This window comes from Sipha flava, unplaced genomic scaffold (genome assembly GCF_003268045.1).
Source record: "Sipha flava isolate LNK unplaced genomic scaffold, YSA_version1 165_pilon_pilon, whole genome shotgun sequence".
Classification (NCBI taxonomy): domain Eukaryota; kingdom Metazoa; phylum Arthropoda; class Insecta; order Hemiptera; family Aphididae; genus Sipha; species Sipha flava.
The window spans coordinates 1951702-1973002 of NW_020271833.1; the positions used below are offsets into that span (position 1 = coordinate 1951702).

The following is a 21301-nucleotide window of genomic DNA, read 5'->3' on the forward strand; positions in this document are numbered from 1 at the left end:
TTTTGGGACGCAAATCATGTACAGCGAACTGATCTAATCCAAATTACATACCATTACACTAACCCATAAGTATGAGGTAGAGCATTTCCTGAATTCGTCCTTCCTCAATGTAAAGTTTATTAACACTAATTTATTTTATTCAATGATAATCTATCAGATGTACTAACTAATAAGTCTTGTTTAATTATTCTTTTTTTTTTTTTTTTTTTTTTTGTACAGTTAATTTAAAATTAAAAAAAATTAAATTTTAACATTATATTTCACTTAAAAGTAGAAATATGGTAAAAAATAAATAAAAAAGATACACACATCAACGTATTATTGTTATATAATTAAAATGTGTATATTTACATTTACGTTTACAGTACTATATTATAGTTTTTATATATTTTCAATATTAGTAATCAATCGTAAAAATCGAAAAAACCGTATAGACACCTATAATATTAAATTTTCAAAGAATTTCAGAGGTGATAAAAAAAAAACAAAAATTCTCAAAAAAAAAAAATAAATAAATAAAAAATAAAATAAAATATTTACTTACAATCGGTTATAATTAAATTAGATAGATATTAAAGGAAATCCTACATTATTTTGTACACAAATCAGCAAAAAGAGTTTCAAGATATCAAAGATTATTCTATTGAAGATATAATTCACAGTTATAATAATAATAATAATAATGGCGTGGGATTTTAAAAATGTGGCCCATTCAGCCCGTAGTAATAATATTATCGTAGTAATTATTATAAATAAATAATCATACGGTATATTATTATGTATCTATTATCACAGCAACTCTATGTCTGGTATTGTAACATTGGAGTAGTGAGGTTTGGATGGTGGCCAGAGTTCATCCGCAATGCTGATAAACTTTTATTGTACCAGTCTTCTTCGGGCATCATTCCTGAAAACCGAATAAAAAATTATTCGTTACTTAATAGGTATTCATTTAGATTTTATTTTTTGAAAAGTCTAGTTCCTTAGTATTTTATTATATATTATATAAAATAATGTAATAGAATATTAATATAAATTATTGTTATTTTAGATTATAGTTGAGTCTTATTAATATATAATTCCTATGTTTTAACCGAATAGATGTAGAATTATCGTGTATACGAGTATATATATATATATATATATATATATATATATATATAATTTAAAAATTTAAGTATATAAAAATAGAAATTTCAAAATTCTGGAAATTTTTTAACGGGAGAAGTCGAAAAGCAACTTCATAAGTAGACTGAATGTGTTTACATTGTTTACATTGTTTTAGTGGTCTAAAACCATTTTTGCATTATTGCCTTTTTAATGAAACTGATTTGGAACATACCGGTTGAATGATTTCAAAATCTATAGTGGATATAGGTAGAAACAATGTTTATGTTTTATACATGTATATATAGATTTAGAGTATACTATACATTTGATAACGTGTACGTTTTTGTCTTAATATATTTAGAATATATTATGACTATTACTTATTAATATTTATTTTGACAGTAGAACTCTTTTTTTGATATAAAATTTAGTTTTATTTAATAAATATTTGAGTTCGAAGTCTGTAAAATTAATAGCAAAAGAAATAGTATATTTAAAATTTCTTTGACACCTTACTACATAATACGAGAGAAGAAGTCAGTGTTTCAACAAATAATTTTAGTTCCTGTCAATTACAATTTTATCATACATTCTACGAGTATTAATCCCTTTTTTATACAATATCTTTTATTATTTTTACATATGCTTGTAAAAAAAAATTGAAAAATTTCAATAACATTTGATAGTATAAATACTTATAATAACGTGAGGAATTTATAAAGTTATTAAATTGCTCTTATGACGTTAAATAAGAACAGATTAATAAAAAATATATAATTTAAAATGTGTTAATATAAATACTTGGACATTTAATTAAATATTATTTTTTAAATGTTCCATCTTATATACTTTGTCATGTTTAAAATTTAAAGAAAAAAAATTGATTAAAATTAAAAATAAATAAAATGGAAATAACAAGTTCATTAATTGTTTTTCATTAATCCCATCAAACAAACAAATATTATCCATATTTAAAGTTGATTATTATGTATACCTGCAGGCGTCGTAATAGAAGACTGATTAGAAGCTCCTGCCGGATTTGAATGATGACTGGTTACTGTGAATGGTTGACTCATCACGGCAGTAGACATATATGAACTAGACGACATCTAAAAACATTTTTTATCGTATAATTTCTTCATAATTTAATTTTTTACAAAATACTTTAAAGTTAAAATATTCATTGATTGATACGTTACTATGTTCAATTTGTTCAAATTGTATAAAATAAATAGTTCATGGATAAAATTTTTCTGATTTATCATAACTAATTACAACTAAAACACTAATAAGTATTGTACTTTTAGTCATTTTTGCAGAAAGTGGTAATTTTGTCTGTAATTGTCTGGAAATTAGTTTTACACATTGATAAGATGTTTGAAAATATGAATCAATCTCTTGAGTAAGTTTATTGGTTCCAAGATTAAATCCTTATTGTTATATTCAGGTACGTATACGTACGAATATAAGTTTGGAATCACCTCAAAATTTTTGGAAAATGTTTTTATATACGTACTTAAAATCAATAGTTTTTCTATGTAATAGATTATATTAGATTCGTAAAGATAACTAAATCATATTTTCTGTCTGTATTTGTTAATTAATTTTAATTTTTGTTATCATAACTTAGTGTATACCTTTAAATACCTTTATCTCCCTTCAAAATATTTTTTTGTATACGTACCGTTTTGTGTTAATGGCATTTATTTTTTAAATTTGAAATCAATGAAAAATCAATGCTAAACAATATTCTTATTAAAATTCGGTAAGATGTTTATAGATATTGAAGATGTTTTATTGTAATCATAACTCAGATACGTTAGGTCTCAGAATATAGATATCATCCAATTGTTAATGCTGACAAAAAAATATCTCATGTCCTTAAACACTAAATTACGTACAAATTTATTTTATCTAAATAAAAATCATATTTAAAATATAGATAGGAAAATTATTAGTTTTAATTAAATAATAATTTTTTCGTATTTCTAACTTAAAAATTACATGTTTATATATTATATTATACTATTAATAATATAATTATTCGTAGAATGTCTCAACTAAACTCAATAGTATTTGTTGGTTTTTCGATAGCTGGAAAAACTAATCAAAAATCGAAAAAAAAACCTTTTAAAGTACCTTCCAAGTTTAATTTCCGATCGTACAAAATAATACACGAGACTCTCGGTGGCAGTTTTACCAACCGGAAAAATGTTTATATATAAAAAAAAAAAAAAAAAAATTCTAATAAAATCAATATACTGCTTTGTGTCAACTAAAGACTAAAATATTTTAACTTTATATGATACTCTAAATTATCATGATTTCCAAATATTTCGTCTAAATCAATATATAATAATACACAATGCAATTTACAACTTAAAAAAAAATCCACAACCGTATTTATAAGCTTAACTTTAATATTGATTTTGAGGTGTTGTTAATGAACAATTTCCTCCTCATATTAATCATGTTATTGTTATATATTATTTTATCAAATTTACTTATTGTTTTAAATAACAAATTGTATATATTTCTTCGAAATAAAAAAAAAAAAAACTTTAATATTACAAAGTAAAATATTGAAAATGATAACAATCCGAATAAACTTAGTTTAAACTGTAACTCATAAGATATACATGTACATTTTATACATATGTATTTTAATATAATATAATAATCTATAACTTCTTATTTTTAGGAAAAACAGATTTGATAAAACACAGGAAATTAATAAAAAATACCAGCTTTTTTCATGTGCCACGTTATAGTATATTTGGATTTAGAAATATAATGTAATTTAGATTAAGAAAATAAAAACGATAATTATTTTGAATGTAATTATAGAAAAAATAGACAATTTTCTTTTGTTAACAATGTGAAAACCAATTATAGAAATATGATTTTGTATATAACCATCGAACAATATACACCAATATATAACATTAAACGTATATTAAAATAAGTGGGTACCAAAAACTAGAAAAATATAAGATTAGTTATAGTTGTTGGAAAATGTATTTTATCTGAATCTGATTGCGTATCTACACAACATTGTTAAAATAAAATTGTAATCAATACATTCAGATCACCCAAAAACTTAAGCGTTATAGTTGAACAATTAAAAAGTAATTGTTTTGAAAAAGTATTGATGACAAATGTCAAGTAAGACAAAATATACTCTGAAACTTGTATAGTTTTTTAAAAAAAAACTTGAAATTCATAAGCTTTAATATTTGTGTTTTGGTCGTTATCTAACTTGGCAATTTTTGTATGGGCACTAAACTAAACGATATTTCTGATAATTTGAAAGAAATACTTAGACTGCTATAATCACGAGTAGGTATATGAATTATGATAATTTAAATAACAAGTTTTAATATTTAATTTTATTAAAACACTATGAAATAGTAAACTAAATAGAAAGTTTCAAATTCGGATAACATGCTTTGAACAATCATTTGAACTAGGTGAATGATTCTTTTTTTGAAAACGCATTGTTTTAGAAACGATTTTTAGTATAAATTAATCATAAGTCGTATTAAAATGTGCACGCGAACACAATACGTATACACGGCAACGCCGTCATTAGAAGAGCAACGTCTGGAATATTTAATGAACTTCAATATTATGTAAAAGTAATGGTGTAACGTTACCTGTGGATGGTATCTGTTCATGCTATTCGGGTGCGGGTACGCCTGATACGTTCTGGATGCCGAAGGGTAGATGTTTCTCATCATGGCGGCCCCGTTGCATCCGGGAAGCATAGAGGGCGGGGCTAAAGCCTTTTGCAATTGCTTTTCCTGTTTTCTATACTTGGCCCTTCGGTTTTGAAACCATACCTAGAACAGCGTCATTGTCCAATGCAAAAACATTCTCTCCCCTTTTCAAGTCATTACAAACTCATTTTATCACTATGGTGTACATAAAATATTCGGGAAAGTATGGCCTTTTAAAACCCTGCAGGGAAAACGTATCCCTTTATGTGCCCGGAAATACATTTTGGATGATAAATTCAATTACAGTGGTCCCTGTGTGATGTTCTTGGGTACAATGATCGAGGGGAAGCTAGTAGTGACTCACTCTGCCGTCTCGATGCCTGCAGTGCGATCGAACGCGCGCTGTAACTTATCGTGTGGTATAACATATTTTTTTATTTAACCCGTCGCGTCGCTGCTCCATCGTGCATGCCGATTGCAACTTTTCCACTATGAAAACTTCGTGTAGTGTTGCCTAATTAGTGGGTGTGAATAATAACGTATACAGTTAAAATTCGGCAAGTCATTTCGTTACGCGGCCATAAATCACAACAATTATAATAATAATAACAGTAAAGAAGTGCACCAAATATTTAAGTTGACATGTAAAATAACGTAAACGCTTCATAATTGCACCTGTCATTGCGTACAGTTTAATCATTATCGTAGCAGTATTTTCAACCTTATTAAATATTGTCGAATGAAAATTCTTGAATCACGTTCGATCTACTCCGATAGTTTACCGTATTAAATCAATGCGTTCAAAAATTGCTACTTAAAATCAATTTATTAATTGATTTATTAAACGGAATTTAATCATGTAATAAATATCTAAGAATGCATCAAAATGACGAAATTATATTCAATTATGTTTTGATTTAGCGCAATCAATATGCATTTATTGCTTAGTCAATGAAGCGCAGCAATCCGTGGATGAGCGTTTTTATTAAATCGATACACTTCAGAAATTCGTAAAATATTTTAAAAATACTCTGACAAATAAAATAATATTATCATCTTGATAAATGTGTCAAATATCTCAATTTGATAATATTGTTCCAGAGCACTGTACAAAAAATAATGTGTTTTATGCATACAATTTCATTCCCTAGTTGTATACTCATATAAACTACAGATATATTATGACGATACTTCAATATTTTATACGAACTTACTTGTATTCTAGCTTCATTGAGTTTTGTACTTCTTGCTAATTCCTCCCTACAGTAAATGTCAGGATAATGAGACTTTGCAAAAGCGGCTTCAAGTTCTGCGAGTTGTTCCTGAAAAAATAATATAATATTAAAAGTTAATAAATGTGCAAATAATATGTAAGTTTGTATCAAATTATTTTTATGGCTAGTTTAAATATAATTTGATTTACTCTTAGTATTAATAAATTAAAAATGTTTTCGAATTCAAACCATGAAAACATGGTTGACCTAATATTCATACTCTAGATAAACTAACGTTAAGGTAAAATTTAGTTGTTCAATTGTTGATTAATACATGATTTTTTTTCTTAATTTTCAATTAAAATAAATATTTATTCCAATTGTAAAATGTATTTTATTCGAATGATGAAAATTAACAATTATTGCTGTTTTATATTTACTTGAATTATCATTACGCTAAAATGAGAATTACCTATATTTTATCAATTCTGCTTTGTAATAAAAAAATAATCTTACCTATTAGTTGTGTATTCATTTTTTGTGTTAACAACATTGTAACAGTGTTTGATGTAGTGTATCTAGTCGTCTATAAAGTAATATTATTGGTGAACGGTTGGATTTTTCTTAAGTGTCTTTTTAAAATATACTTCGTATAATTAATTTAGAAACTATAAAAGTGACGATAAATACAGAATTTAACATTTTTCATAGAAATACAGAAGAGCGATAGTGATGTGACTTGTACATAAAAAAAATTAAGGCAACACTTTAGCTACAGTGTAGAACATGGAAACATATGGACGGTCCCAATATAGAAAATCTTCTCAGAGTATAAGTATGGATTGTAAACTATGACCATTGGTATAATTTTTAAATGTTATTACTTACTTGAGTAAAAGTCGTGCGGTGTCTTCTTCTGGCAGGAGTAGGGCATGTCGCCGTAGTAGGTGTGTGTCCGGCATGACTAGCACTTATGCTACCTACTGATGTCAATGGTTCTGTTTTCAATTTTTTAAATGCGCCTTCTGATGCTGAAATTAAAAATTAAATACTATATAATTTATGCTTTCCTTTTTTATTTATATATTTTTTACTTTTCTAAGAATAAAAAATAAACCGCTAAAAGATGTATACATAATTAATATAATTCTAAGACATGAAGTGATATAAGGGATGACTGTTTTTCAGTATCATATCGACCTTTTAAAATATTATACTTAAAAATAACAGTAAATTTGCATATACCAATTTTATTGGTCATATATTTATAAATTGACTATTTATAATTACAATCATATTTTAGTTATACGTTTACATTTTAAAAATTTTGATTTTAATAATTAAAATCTCTGAGTTGAGAAATTTTTATGAAACATAAATTAAACTTATATGAATATATTAAAAATATTGTTTTTATATACATTTTTAAAATGGTTCTTTCTCTGAAATACAGGTATATTCCATATATTTCGAAATTTTAAATAAAACTATAATTTTAAACATGAATTAAATATAAAGGATAGTTGAAAGTTTATTATTTATTTAAAAATATGATTAAATTTAAAGTATATAAATTGCAATTTTCTATAATGTTTCATGTGCAAAAAATAAGTCACAGGTTATGTATGTTGCTAATAATTTAAAATTTAAAAACTGTTGCTATGAATTTTGAGTTAAATTTAATTATCATTAAATTAATTTTAAAATGTCTTATATAAAGTGTGAAATAAATGCATTTATAAGTTATTATACAATACTTACTATCTATTAGAAGTATATCATGTACTACTTATAATATTAGAACAAAAAGAAAGATTTATTCTAACATTTAATTTATAGTGTATGGTAAGTTAAAGGATTTAAAAATACAAAAACAAATAAAAAACGTTATTTATAAAAAATTTAGCTGGATCATGGATGAAATTTTAAACTTTCATACGTAGATATTCAAAAAATCTTTTCTTTTAATACTGTGTATATTATAAATAATAAATTTATATGTTATGGTGAATGACGAAAAATAATAATTTACGTAATTTACCGGTAAATATTGTTACTATCATCCACTTTTAGTTTATATGAGAAGATTTTTATATCAATTACCGGGAGTTTATGATAAAAAAAATATAAAAATGGTAATTGTTGTATTTATATCATATATTAAGAACTACTTATTTTCAAATATTAATGAACCATGACATTTTGAATTACAAAGTTTGCCTGATGAACGACAAGCACATTTATTATTTTTTAGATTTAGTTTTGCAGTGGCATCGTTGGTACCCTTGACTACCCGAAATATTGCTCAAACCAGCTGCCTCTTGAAGAATAAGCTCTTCTTCTTTGATGGATTTAGGTATGTCAAGAAATAAAGATTATCAGATATCTTGCGCAAAAACATATTTATAGATATTAGAAATCTATCTAATGTAAAACTATGCAACAGAAAAACATAAAAGTTGTGTTACAGTCGAATTTTAGTATTATACATAACATTTACCAATTTGTTTAATGAATATCGCAATTAACCGGTGAATATCGAAAATTTCCATTTGGTGTTAATGTTTACGATAATTATCGATTAATTGCGTAATTTTCATATCTTACATAATTTACCGTAACATATAAATGTATAGCAGAAAAATTGATAATTTACGAAACATTTTTACTTGGTACGAGAAAACTAATGGTAGATAACCAATCGCACGACCAATACTAAATCATCTCTTCATTGGCAATCGAAAACCCGTACTACGTCTACGTACCAGTCTGGTCGGCTAATGATCCTCGCCCGGGAGAAGGTGTGTTATGGTGAGACGAGTCCCCGGCCGCATTTACAGGCAAACCGTACAACGAGCCGAGTTCGTTGGACGAGTCACTGGCCCCTTTCGAAACGCGTTGCTTATCCGTGTGCACCGCGGTTGGGTGATGATGGTGCAGGTGATGGTGATGGTGATCGTGATCCATCAAACCCAATATGCCTCCCAGACCCGGCCGTAAATCATCCATCATGAGTTTCCCTAGAACGACAGAATAGTTATTTTAATTAAAAAAAATTATCATCGTACGTCGCTTTATTATTGTAACATTATTGTAACCTACGCCAAACTATAATAATTAATAATATTGCTATGTCCCGTACAAATAATATAAATGTACTCTACGTATATAACATTTTGTTTGTAACGAATATCAAAAACCGTTTACGATTTCAATAAATAAAACATATTTAAAAAACATAATTATTATTTCAGCTATGAAATCAATTTCATTACACTGGTATTCATTGTATAATTTTATTGACAAAAAATAATTAAAACTTATGTGATAAATTGAATTTTTGGACAATCAAAAAAAACTGATTCTACTGTAGTAGGTACATTTTTTTTTTACTTTATGCTTATCGTCTTATAGGTTTTAAAATAATTAAAAACTGGATATATCCACCAAAGTTTTACCCACCAGTGATGCAATTCCGATGAAAGGAATGTAATTAAGGTGGTGTATCCTACTAGAACTTTTAGTTTTATATATTTTTGTTTAATATTGTTCATCAAGTGTTTTTTTTTTTTTTAAAGGTTATATCATTGAAAGGGTTCAATAAGAAATTAATCGCATTTGGTATAAGAACAGGTTTTTTTAATCTTGAATTTCACTTTTCGTGGCAAATATATCATCAAATCGCCTTTCAAGATATAGTGTTAAACCCGTCACTGAAATTTACTCATTCATACTTATGATGATAACTATCGCTTTCCTATCATAAAAGCAAATCGTTTTGAACTAAACGGATTAATAAGAAACTCTAATTTAATTATTCACTGTATCCGTCACAAGCGCTAACAGTACAAAATTCCTCATTAGGTACGAGATACGGCTGTCCATAATAACCTTAACCCTTTAGCCCTAATATCCTGTGACATTTAGATGGTTACGAAAGATATTTCATGTATATTTTTTACTCTCGATTGACATATAAGATTTAAAATTTAAATTTTGTTCAGTCCCGTTTCACTTTGAATATTACATTGGACAAGCAATGATAACTTGTCTGAAACGAAAATGTATCGCATATTTATAGGGCAGGTTGTTTCTAATTATCGACCCATCTTGAAATATGTATAACTATATGCTTTGGTGTAATCCGGTGGGCGAGAAAAGTCAGTCTACCCTTGCCCGGATATTTTATTAGGAAAACAAAAATATCGTCTTGCCATTACTATCATTAGTTTAAATTTGTTTCTTATAATGTAGATAATGGACAATCCAAATTTACGACTTTTAAATGGCCACATTGTAATGTTCGATTGTTGTTCAATTGTTGTCTCCATAGCAAACATTTGAATAGCACAGTACTAGAAAATAGAAGTCACTTGCTCGGATACCGAGTTGCGTAGACAGTGCATATTATCTGTGCTCTCGACTTAAAATAAATATCTATCGAGTAAGAATAATAATATTTGCTATTACCGGTCATTTTTAAAGTTGATACAAACACAGAACATTTTTAATAATATTAACTAATGTTATTGCAGGTTGGCACAGTTCAAAGATATATTCTTAAGACTGGTTATTCGTCTGTTTAAAATAGTATAAATATATGTTTGTTATTATTTTTTTCTATCACTCTGCATTTTCTATGTCTCTAGCTTTAACTATTTTTTTTCTGTGATTATTAAAAGTAAAATATAAGGCGTAAAATAACATAGCCCAAAAGTTCTCTTGAAGTTACCTTTAAATTTTGCAATAAAACTGTAATTATTGTATATTAGTAACACTTGAAAATATTATGAATTGTTAATTACTATACATCATTGTTTAAATATACTGTAAATTTATTTAAATATAAATTATGAATAATTGCAAGCTTTCAGTCTTGAAATTATTAATAATTCAAAATTATCAGGCTTTAAAATGGATATAGCTTCGTGTTATGCTTCATAGCCCTAACTCGAATTATACTCGTGAAATTGCCGATTAATATTTTAATAGTTATCTTCCATAAAATATACCATCACCGATAGTCCCCATTTCAATGTTTAAGGTTTTTTTTGAAACGTAAAACTATAATGTTTTTATGTATATTATGAATTAAAGTCATTTACTTATATTCGTTATGATTTTTTAACAATATTTATCTATTCAATTGTTTCTGTAAATGACATACGTGCAGATTGTATTGGTATAATATTTCTTTTTAGTCTATAAATCGCTTGCCAGTCTTACATCCCCTATATAATCATATTGTAACTTGTATTTCAACGTTTTCATTATAGTTAACAAAACTCTTCAGCGTCGAATTATTATTATAGTTTTATACGTAAGCTTCCGACAGCATTTTATTTACACTAATTTCAAATAATATGGCAGTGCATAACTCCATATTTTAACTCGTCATATTTATAAGCATTCTCTCGTTTTTTAAACTCATTAGCGCTATTAAGTGTTATTACATATTTGTACGTTTGATGAATAACATCTACATTATAACCACGACATTTCCAACACAAAAAAATAACTATTAGTCAAACATAAATTACATTTGATAAAGTAAGTAAGTAGTAAAGTAGTTTCGATTACTTTAAAATTAAATTTATCATAATATATACTCGAATGCGCGCAAACACATGAACCACTATTACGGTACTATATTTCACAAAAGGTATAGCGGTTGACCGCAAAGTTCTTCGAGTGGGCTTACTTGTTTTTGATTTGTACGAAAATAGATAAAAATGATATTTGGTACGTTTACGATACACAACCGTTTATATATTGAACAGAAGTATAATGTTGTTTTTAGATGTCAGAAGAAAGAATAATTGTAGATTATGTGGGTGGAGCTATATAGCCTGTTTACTGGTTATATTTCGTAAAAATTATAAAACTTGAGCCAGCCTTCACCATTTCCAAACCTTCCAGTGTCCGTATGACGCTTTTATAATTTTATCAGTGTAACGTTTTGCTGTGTGCAAACTTGGATCTAAGTGGGAAAAAGAAAAAGAGGTATGCTTGCCTCAGGTTCTGTTTATATAAGAGAGCTCTTAAGTTTTTGAAAAATAAAATATCCTTACATCCACCTAAGTAAGGGCATTGAATTCTTATTAGCCCCGGGCGTCAAATTTTCTAGATCTGGCACTGGCTGTACTTAGTCAATTGAAAACCATTGTTTTTATAGCCAAATAATATGGAATTAAAATAGTATAAATCGAAATACAATAATTACACCTAGGGTTTATAACTAATTTTCACATCTTGTCAACAAGTATTAAAATTACATTTTTTCCCCTAATAAGTGAAATTTTCCATTGCGGATTCGCCATGAATAACATTAGTAAGTTATCGGTAAACACACGTGGACAGGAAAACTTACCCGCTGATGAGTGCGCCGTGCCGCCGTGATGGTGTGACCCGTTATTGAAGTTCAACTGTCTCGAGAACAGTGCGGGGAAAATGTTGTGCGGGTGGTGCGGATCACCACCCGCTACACCTTTCAGATCAATCGCGGTGCCCGTTACTGTACGCTGAGGTTCAAAATGTCGACGCCACTGAGCAAGTGGCGGTGAATGGATGGATGGCGGCAGTGGCGACGGACGATTGCGTGCGATTGAGGCGCGAGCGAATGACTAGCGTGTTCGGTGCGAACTGTACGTGTGCGATGCTTTGTCGACAACCGCGATCCGACGGACGATTAATTGGTGAAAACACGAAAACGAAGACCGGCCGAAGGGTATATATAGTACGACTAATACAATAAATATCTATACCCTTCCACAATTTGTAAACTCTCACACGGCGGTAGTGGTCTTATACTGTTATTGTTGTTGTCGATTTGTTGATGACGATGTATGTTGATGTTGTCGTCTTGGTCGTCAATGACGTGACGTCGATCGGATATCGTCGTTTGTTATTATACTACTAAGGACGGAGACGGGGATGGCGAGAGGACGATGAAATATTCTAAAAAAAAAAGACAAAAAGTGAAAAGTAAAAAAAAAAACAAAAAACCGAACGCGAAAATCCTCGTCGGACGACAATGATTATGATTTAAATTGAATTGGTTTGGGATGACCGGAGTGTCCGATTAACGAAAGAGTGCGTCACCCGATGCCAAACTAGAAGTGACTAACGAAATTACGGGGTACTAGTGATCGGCTGACTGGAAAACAGCAACCCCTCGCGGTGACGGGACCGTCAGCGGCGGGTAGACCAATGAGAAGGGGCAGGGTGTGTTGCGCTGCGACGGCATTGGTCGACGCGCGCCGCCCGTAACGGCTGCCATAGTCGGTCTCGACGGCGAAGACCGCCTTTGTTTTTGTAGATCCTCTAAACGATAATAGATTTTATGATAGTTTGCAGGGACTTAGCACGCCCGGTCTTTTCCCTCCTTTCTTTCTTCGTGATTTTCGTAATTTTCAATCAACTCGCGTCCGCGCACGCTCGCGCAGTACATAATAATAGTACACGACTTCCACTAGCGCATGCGCATAAATACACACATACACACACACTTACACATACAAATACACACACGCATTCACAAGCACACATACATATACACATCGGCGAAATTCTATATACACCGTACACGCGGTACACCAGCGCCGCCGGCGATCCACCAACGTTTCGTCGTCCCGTTCGTTTCGATTATTATCAATATTTATATGACATCACAATAACGTTTCCGCGTGATATTCGAAACGCAGAAGATACGCAACACGTCCACGACGTTTACGAAAATTCACGGGAATCACTTGGCTATAAACGATTAGGGTAACTCAAGTAATATAGATCACTCGTTCGACAACTATTACAATATTATCATCAATCATGCGCACACGATATATTCATCCCGCGGTATACATGCCAATTAGTCGTAGATAGTATGCTAATTGCATTACATTTATCAAAACGAACCGAAGACGAGAAACTCCTAGTTTCATCCATAGACGGATTTCAATATAGATATTCTGCGCAAAACTGACGTTTACAGGATCAATTAATACTTATGTAGGTTTATTACTGGAACTCTTGATTGACGACATTTATTCGTTAGTTGTAAAGTTTTCAAATACCTACGATTCTTATTACTACATACAGTGGAGCGTCGATTATCCGCACGTCAATTATCCGGCCCGTCAATTATCCGCACTACAACATTTTTGAGTACAAATTTATTTTTAGTTTAATTTAATTTAGTTTTATCATTCGTTATTTTACATCGTGTACTATAATGTTATATTATATATAAATATATGTAATTTTTTATATTATGTATAAATATTATATTTAGTATTATATCTAACAAATTATTTTTAAATTTATATTACAATTTTCAATGGTTGTTTGATTATCCGCACAAATCGATTATTCGCACCCCCTCGGTCCCAATTAGTGCGGATAATCGATGCTCCACTGTACCTAAAGTCACTTATTTTATAACATTAAAATAAAACCTGATTCTTTGTGTTGGATACTGTAACTTCCAAAACATTTACATCTAAATATTAGTATATGTATATATTGTTTAGTTATAATTTATTTATTTAAGCCTGCACAAACACAATAGATACTTTTTAAATAAAAAATTATTTATAAAAATATGAGTACAATATTAGTATTAATAAAAATATTATTACAGTAATAATCAAATATTTTTGATGATTATAGTTTTCATTAATTCGGAATCTTTAATAATTAATAATTTTGATATAAACATTTCATAAAGAGCTATGTGATCATTACATAAATTGTATATCAACGTGATTCTCCAAAGCATTTTTACAAAATTACCGCTATAGGAACTCAACATTACAGAACTTATACAACAATATTCAACTCCTTCAAATATGATCGAGTTACTTTAAAGTACGTAACTTCAATAAGCTGTGAACTATGATTGTGTAAGAAAGACGAACATTAGCTGACCTGTGAAAACGTTGCCATGAGTTAAATACCCTGCTAATTTCAAGTTTTATTTTGTTGTTTAACATAACATTATTTATTGAACCAAAAAAAAATATATTGCTCATTCCAACAGAAAAATTAATACTATATGATAATCTTTATACTTCATTTTATTAACTAAAAATATTTATTTTTTTTTCTTGTGATTTTTATTTTTCAATGTATGTTTCTTTGTTTTTAATGCACATATTAGCAGATTTTAGTACATATTTTATCGTTTATTATCATGTTTCTAAGTGCTATAAGTCCTAAGTCTTATTATTAGTATTTTACTAATTTTATTTTAACTTAAAAAAGTCAATTATTTTCTTTTTTGAACTTCTCAGAATTGGATAAGAGTAAAATTCAGAAATTCATAATTAGATATTTTCATACAGTGGTGTCATTTAGGAAGGAAGATAACTCATGCATTTGCCATAGTCTAGGGTTAAGTTGCTCCAAAGTCTGCAAATCATCAAAATATAAATACGTCTTTTAGAAAGCCATTGGTATTTTGTAAATTAGAAAAATTTACAATTCTAAAGTTAAACCACAAGGTCACAAGCGTCTAGACAGAGCATGATTTAATAAAATTAGGGCGAAATGCACAATTTTATTTGAGGTATCCCAAGTCAAAAAAATCTACATTGATGGGGGAATTGTTGATAATAAAAAAAAAGTGTATATGCTCATAGCGGCACCAATGACGGGTAAATCTGTAAATACTGGGCTCGAATAAATCTATAAATAGTTATTAGGTATCAAATATTTCCGATGTTCAAATAATTTTCTATTATTATTATTTAAATATTTTGTGGTGGTAACTAATTAGAACTGGGGTGTGGAATGATAAAAATAACCGAAATTCAACTGACAATTTAATTATAAAAATATATTGAACTCTGAACATTGACAGTTGGTATTACATTTTACAAAAATAAATGTTTGTGGAATTAATTTAAAAATACAATTTTCTACAACTTGCGGGACCGGAGGAGGGGGGCAAAAATTGGGGGGCCAAGTGCAAGTGCTCCATCTGCACTTAAGTAAATCAGGGCCTACGTCTAGACAAATACACCAGTGTTTCTCAAACTTTTTTTTAAAAAAGCCCTCTAAATTTAATACATCACTATTACTGAAACGTATGCAGTACGGGTTGTTATGTAATAAGTACAAATCATTATATTTTTAGACTGGCTTAACGTCCCCCCGCGTTAATTTTAGAAATAACGATTAAAGAATAAGAAAAATTTACAAAAAAAATTAAACATACTTGTGTATAATATTTTATAATATAATCAAATTACTAAAATGATACAGAATGCATGAAAAAGTTCTTCATAAACAAAATAAACTTACGATTTCATGCTTTAAATGCAATTCTTTTTACTCTATAATAACTATCATTTGATTCTAAACGTCACAACTCCAATACTCGATCAAATGTATAATTTTAATTTTATGTGATTTGATATCCATATTATCCTTATAATTTTTTTAAATTTATTATTGAATCTAATATTATACTACAAAAAAATAAAAAAATAAGTATATTATTAATTATACGGTTGTGCATTATGACAAAATTATTTTTATTTCTTATATATTTATATCATTCTGAATGATTTTTAAAATATGTTTATTTTATTTTTTTAATAATCTTATTAAAAAAATTAAAAATTTAACAGCTTTTTTTTAACTTATAGCGTTGTTGTAAAATTCATAAATTCTATAACCATTTATATACTTTAATTTCACGTTTTCTACTGTGAGTAAAAGTACATTAATCTGAGTAATTTTTAAATAATTAAAAGTGCAAGAAAAGTCGTAAAAATAATACTAAAAAACGAAATTATTATTCAGTTATTTTTCGATAAGAATTCATCTAGAAGATTGCTTCATGGGCGACACGACACGATTATTAATATTTTTTTTTTTAGACAATTTCCAACTTTTATTTAATAAAATATTATAAATAAAATAAGTATATTATCATTAATTATTTAATGTCAAAAGTATCCTTTACTATGGTTTAATCATTTTAAAAATCACAATTTGAACTTTTGTGGAGCTATATAATTTCTGAAAAAATAGTACTTTACTTATATTCCACAACTAAATAATTTTGAGTTTTAAGAAAAATAAATTTTGGATGATTTTGTAAAATGCAATAATATGAAAATGCTGAATTTTTTTAAATGTTATAATAAAATTATCAATTTAATTCTTAATAAATCAATACACTCTCAAAAATTATTCGAACATTAATTTATGATTGTTTTCCAAATGCAATGAATTACAAATTCATTTAATTAAAAATTACATTCGAATTACATGCGCTAATAATAATGTGTACTAAATCTATAAAATTAATTCATTTTGAATTTTTTTTTTTTCAATTCACTTTTGTTTCATTCTTTTAGAATTTTTGTTTTTTAATAATAAATATTATTTTACATTGGACACAGACATCATTTTCTAATATAATATATAATATATAGCCATATAGGTAATTAATAAAATATATATAATAATATTAATATTAATAATATAATATAAATATAATAATAAGTTATAACCTATTAGCCAAGCAATCATTTTTTATTTATTATGATATACGAGTACATTATCTACGTTTAACAAAACAAATTATTTATTATTAGGTACTTATAATTTGATAATCAATTAACAATCTTCAATATACTAAAACTATATTTTCACATTCCACGATTTGAATAGTATAGTGTAATATTATATGAAAGGGTTATTAAATTACATTTTATAATTAAAAGTTTGTACCGATATATTTTTATAAGCTATGTATAAAATAACGTTGAACATTAATAACTACAATTAAATACTTAATTTAAACTAATTACTCACTCTTTTTATCCATAGGTTAAATTTCATTTAATATTGCACATGAATTTAAATTAATAATTTCACATATAATCAAATAAGCTTTTGATGTTTGTAATGTTTTACCTCAAAATTTCTAGATTTGAGCATACCAGTATTATAATTACGATGTACCTATTTCAACGCTGGAGTTACATTACATTACATTACATTACATATTACATGGAGTTTTTGTAAGTTGAGAAACATTTTCCTAGATTATATTTCTAAGTATAATAGGAGTTCACTAAAAAATATAACATATTTCATTTTTGACCTCTATAGTGATGGTTTTTATTTTTTTTAAAATAAAACTGTAAGAATGTATCAAAAGTTTTGTGCAGCAATCCAGCAAACTACTTTCAAAATAGGAAATTAGAAACAAAAAGTATTTTAAGTATGAAATTTTTAAATTTCTCAAACGCCAAGAAAAAAAAAAAACCTACACTCTAGAATAGTTTGTTAATGTTTCCCTTTATTAAATAAGAAGCCTTATAATATAAGGCTTGACATTTTACTATAAGGTTATTTTTATATGTATTATTAATATATTAATAATATTTCGAATGATTATTTTTTCCACGACCACTTGATAACACAATATCATTATAATAAAGCACTTATGTCTGCGCTCCAGTGGGTCTCCAAATCCTTGAACTCATGGAGCACATTTTTTTTTCTGGTAGAGACATAAAAAGTTATAAAAAAATAAAAAATTTGGTAGGCATATGCTACGTTTGCACTTTGTGATATTTTTTTATTATACTTTGAAAATAAAAACTTATTTTTAAATATTTTTCCAGATTTTCAGATATTAAATAAAACGAAAGTGTCAACACAAGTCCAGAGAAGCGTATGATTTTTAATTCTTATTCTATTTCCAATAAGTGTTGTGACATCGGGAGTAAAATTCTCACTGAAAGTCTAATATTAAATGGGCTGTTTTATTTTTTACTGTGTGGACAGCAATAATAATAATAGAAACAATTTGGAAAAAAACTCGAATTGAACTGGACACGTGTCGCAGGTTATGTAGTGTGGTTAGACGATTGGCTGTGCATTTAAAACCGTACGGACACACGTGCACAGGCGTGATACTGTAAATATTAAGACGGCAAATTTGTATGGGTTTATTGCCAGCACGTGTGAGGAGGGTCTGCGCGTTATTTAAAATCAAACATACCCTTGACTGCTGGTGGTCTTTTGTCTGGCACTTCGTGTAAGCCCTATTTTGTTTCGAAGGGAGTACTAATTCGTCTGAAATCGTATTGCGAACAGAACCCCCTACTGTAATAACATTGCAACCGTTCAAACAAGTTCTAACACCTACTAAACATACGTGACAATAGTCAATAATTATTTATTTTTTTGCAGTCATAGTACAATGTATAATATGTTTAAAAGCAGTTATCAAATCCTAAGTACGCACGCAGTTGTGCAGATTTATTCGCAGAACATTTGATGAGCTTTTAATGACTTGTATAGATTTTTACGTTTTAGTATAATAAACCATATACATGTTATGTATTTCAATGATTTCTACTAAAAATGGATATCGACTCCCGTGAACTCATGAAACCAACGATACCTTACAGAAGTCGGTGTCGTCGGGAATCGATGATGATAAACGAATAATGGTTTTAAATAGCTTATGATTTACATATTTTAATTTTAATTAAATATAAAATTGTTATAGTTCCTTTCCAATATTAAAGAATATTCAATGGCATAAGACTTGTTTCTTTGAAAATTATAAAATTATTGAAATAACAACAGACTAGCATTATTATCGGAATGACATATTGGTGTTACTCGACCACGAACGATCAAAATGTTATTAGTGGTCGAAAGTAATAAACAAATATTATTTTTTATCGACTTTTATAATCTGCAATAAGAATATTAAAATACGATTGCATTTTTTGGTAATCAGATGGCAAGGTCCGAGAACATTTGTAACATTATATTAAATAACATTTATTTTAATTTATAACACTTACAATGTGTTACAGGAATTTATATATAAGTAATTATAGCTCAAACCTAGAAATATTGCCACAACATGTTTTGAGATTATCGATACAATTATTGATTAAACAAAGGTTAGTGTATTGACGATGTCAATGATAATATTCCGATATTATATGGTAGTATCGATATTCATTCTTGAAATTTCATTTATCAATGAAATTTAGACTTGGTCAACGGGTAATAAAATAACAACATTGTAGCAGATTATCTATAACCCTTACAGAAATTGTTTATTTTATGCGCAGTAGGTACGTACAGAAGTTCCAATCATTATACGATATCCAGACGAGTAAACGCATGGTACAACTACGACTATGCAAATGAGTTATTTGATAATTATAAATCATATTTATTACTGATTATAAATGAAATTACACAATTTCAATAAACAACCATCGATTTTTAATTTTTATACTAAAAAAAAAAATAGATTGGTCAATTTAATATTTTTATTTTATCTTTTTTATTCAGATACTTATCACAATTTAAAATATTGAATGAAGAATTTGTGCAAGGATATTGTATTCCACATTATATTACACATATTGGAAGTTTTGAAAAAAAGCAACAAAATCTATATATGCTTTTTAAAATTTAAAAATAAAATATAAAACTGGCTGCTTTGGTTTTTGTTACATGCATCTAGGCCCATTATAATGGATTTTTGATAGAGTAAAAAAACACGCGTTTGACGACAATAGAGAAAAATACACACTCACGAGAACTGTGATCACAGACCCTTTTACGAGAGTGCTGCGGCTTCTAGCGGCAGAAAAACTAATACGGTGGGCGTACATATTCAATTTGGCTTTGTATAACATGAGTAACCAATGTAATAAAAAAAAACCCTTACAAAAGACCCTGTTTCGTCCGTTTTGAAAACATAACATATGACAATGTGTTCTTTTGTGTAACAAAATATAACATATTCGAGTATAATAATATGCAACTGTCAAATTGTAGTCATTAATTTTGGGGTACCTACTTGTTTTATATAAATTTGAGATCTTTAAAATAAATCGAAATTGTACCTCGTTCGTTGTACTTAAACGCCCATAAATAATTATATTATTTTCTTTAAAACCGATCACCATAAAATAACCTAAATACTTCATTAAATAATATTATTTTCATTATTTCTACATTTTTATTTTACGACTGTGATGTAGGTTGTTTATTAAAATTTCTAATTATTTTAATTTATTCAAAAACATATTAATACTGGATAAATAATAGATGAAAGTGATATTTTTAAACGCCATTAAAATTTATAGACTATTTCAAAATAAAATATTACTTAATTGATTGTATTAAATCAAGTATTGTAAAATTTTTAGATAAATTTCAATATAAAAATTATAATAAAACCGGATATATTTTTTTGTA

General features: G+C 27.8%; 1 protein-coding gene across 1 annotated transcript; it reads right to left on the reverse strand.

The window, feature by feature from the left end:
• Positions 1 to 551: 551 nt before the first annotated feature.
• LOC112679655 (homeobox protein prophet of Pit-1) lies at positions 552 to 13175 on the reverse strand. The gene is made up of 7 exons (XM_025549545.1): positions 12414 to 13175; positions 8809 to 9063; positions 6932 to 7074; positions 6044 to 6151; positions 4767 to 4952; positions 2105 to 2219; positions 552 to 907 (listed from the first exon to the last, which is right to left on the reverse strand). The coding sequence occupies exons 2-7, from the start codon at positions 9053 to 9055 to the stop codon at positions 801 to 803; spliced, it is 906 nt and encodes a 301-aa protein (XP_025405330.1). The 5' UTR covers positions 9056 to 9063; positions 12414 to 13175; the 3' UTR covers positions 552 to 800.
• Positions 13176 to 21301: the final 8126 nt, after the last annotated feature.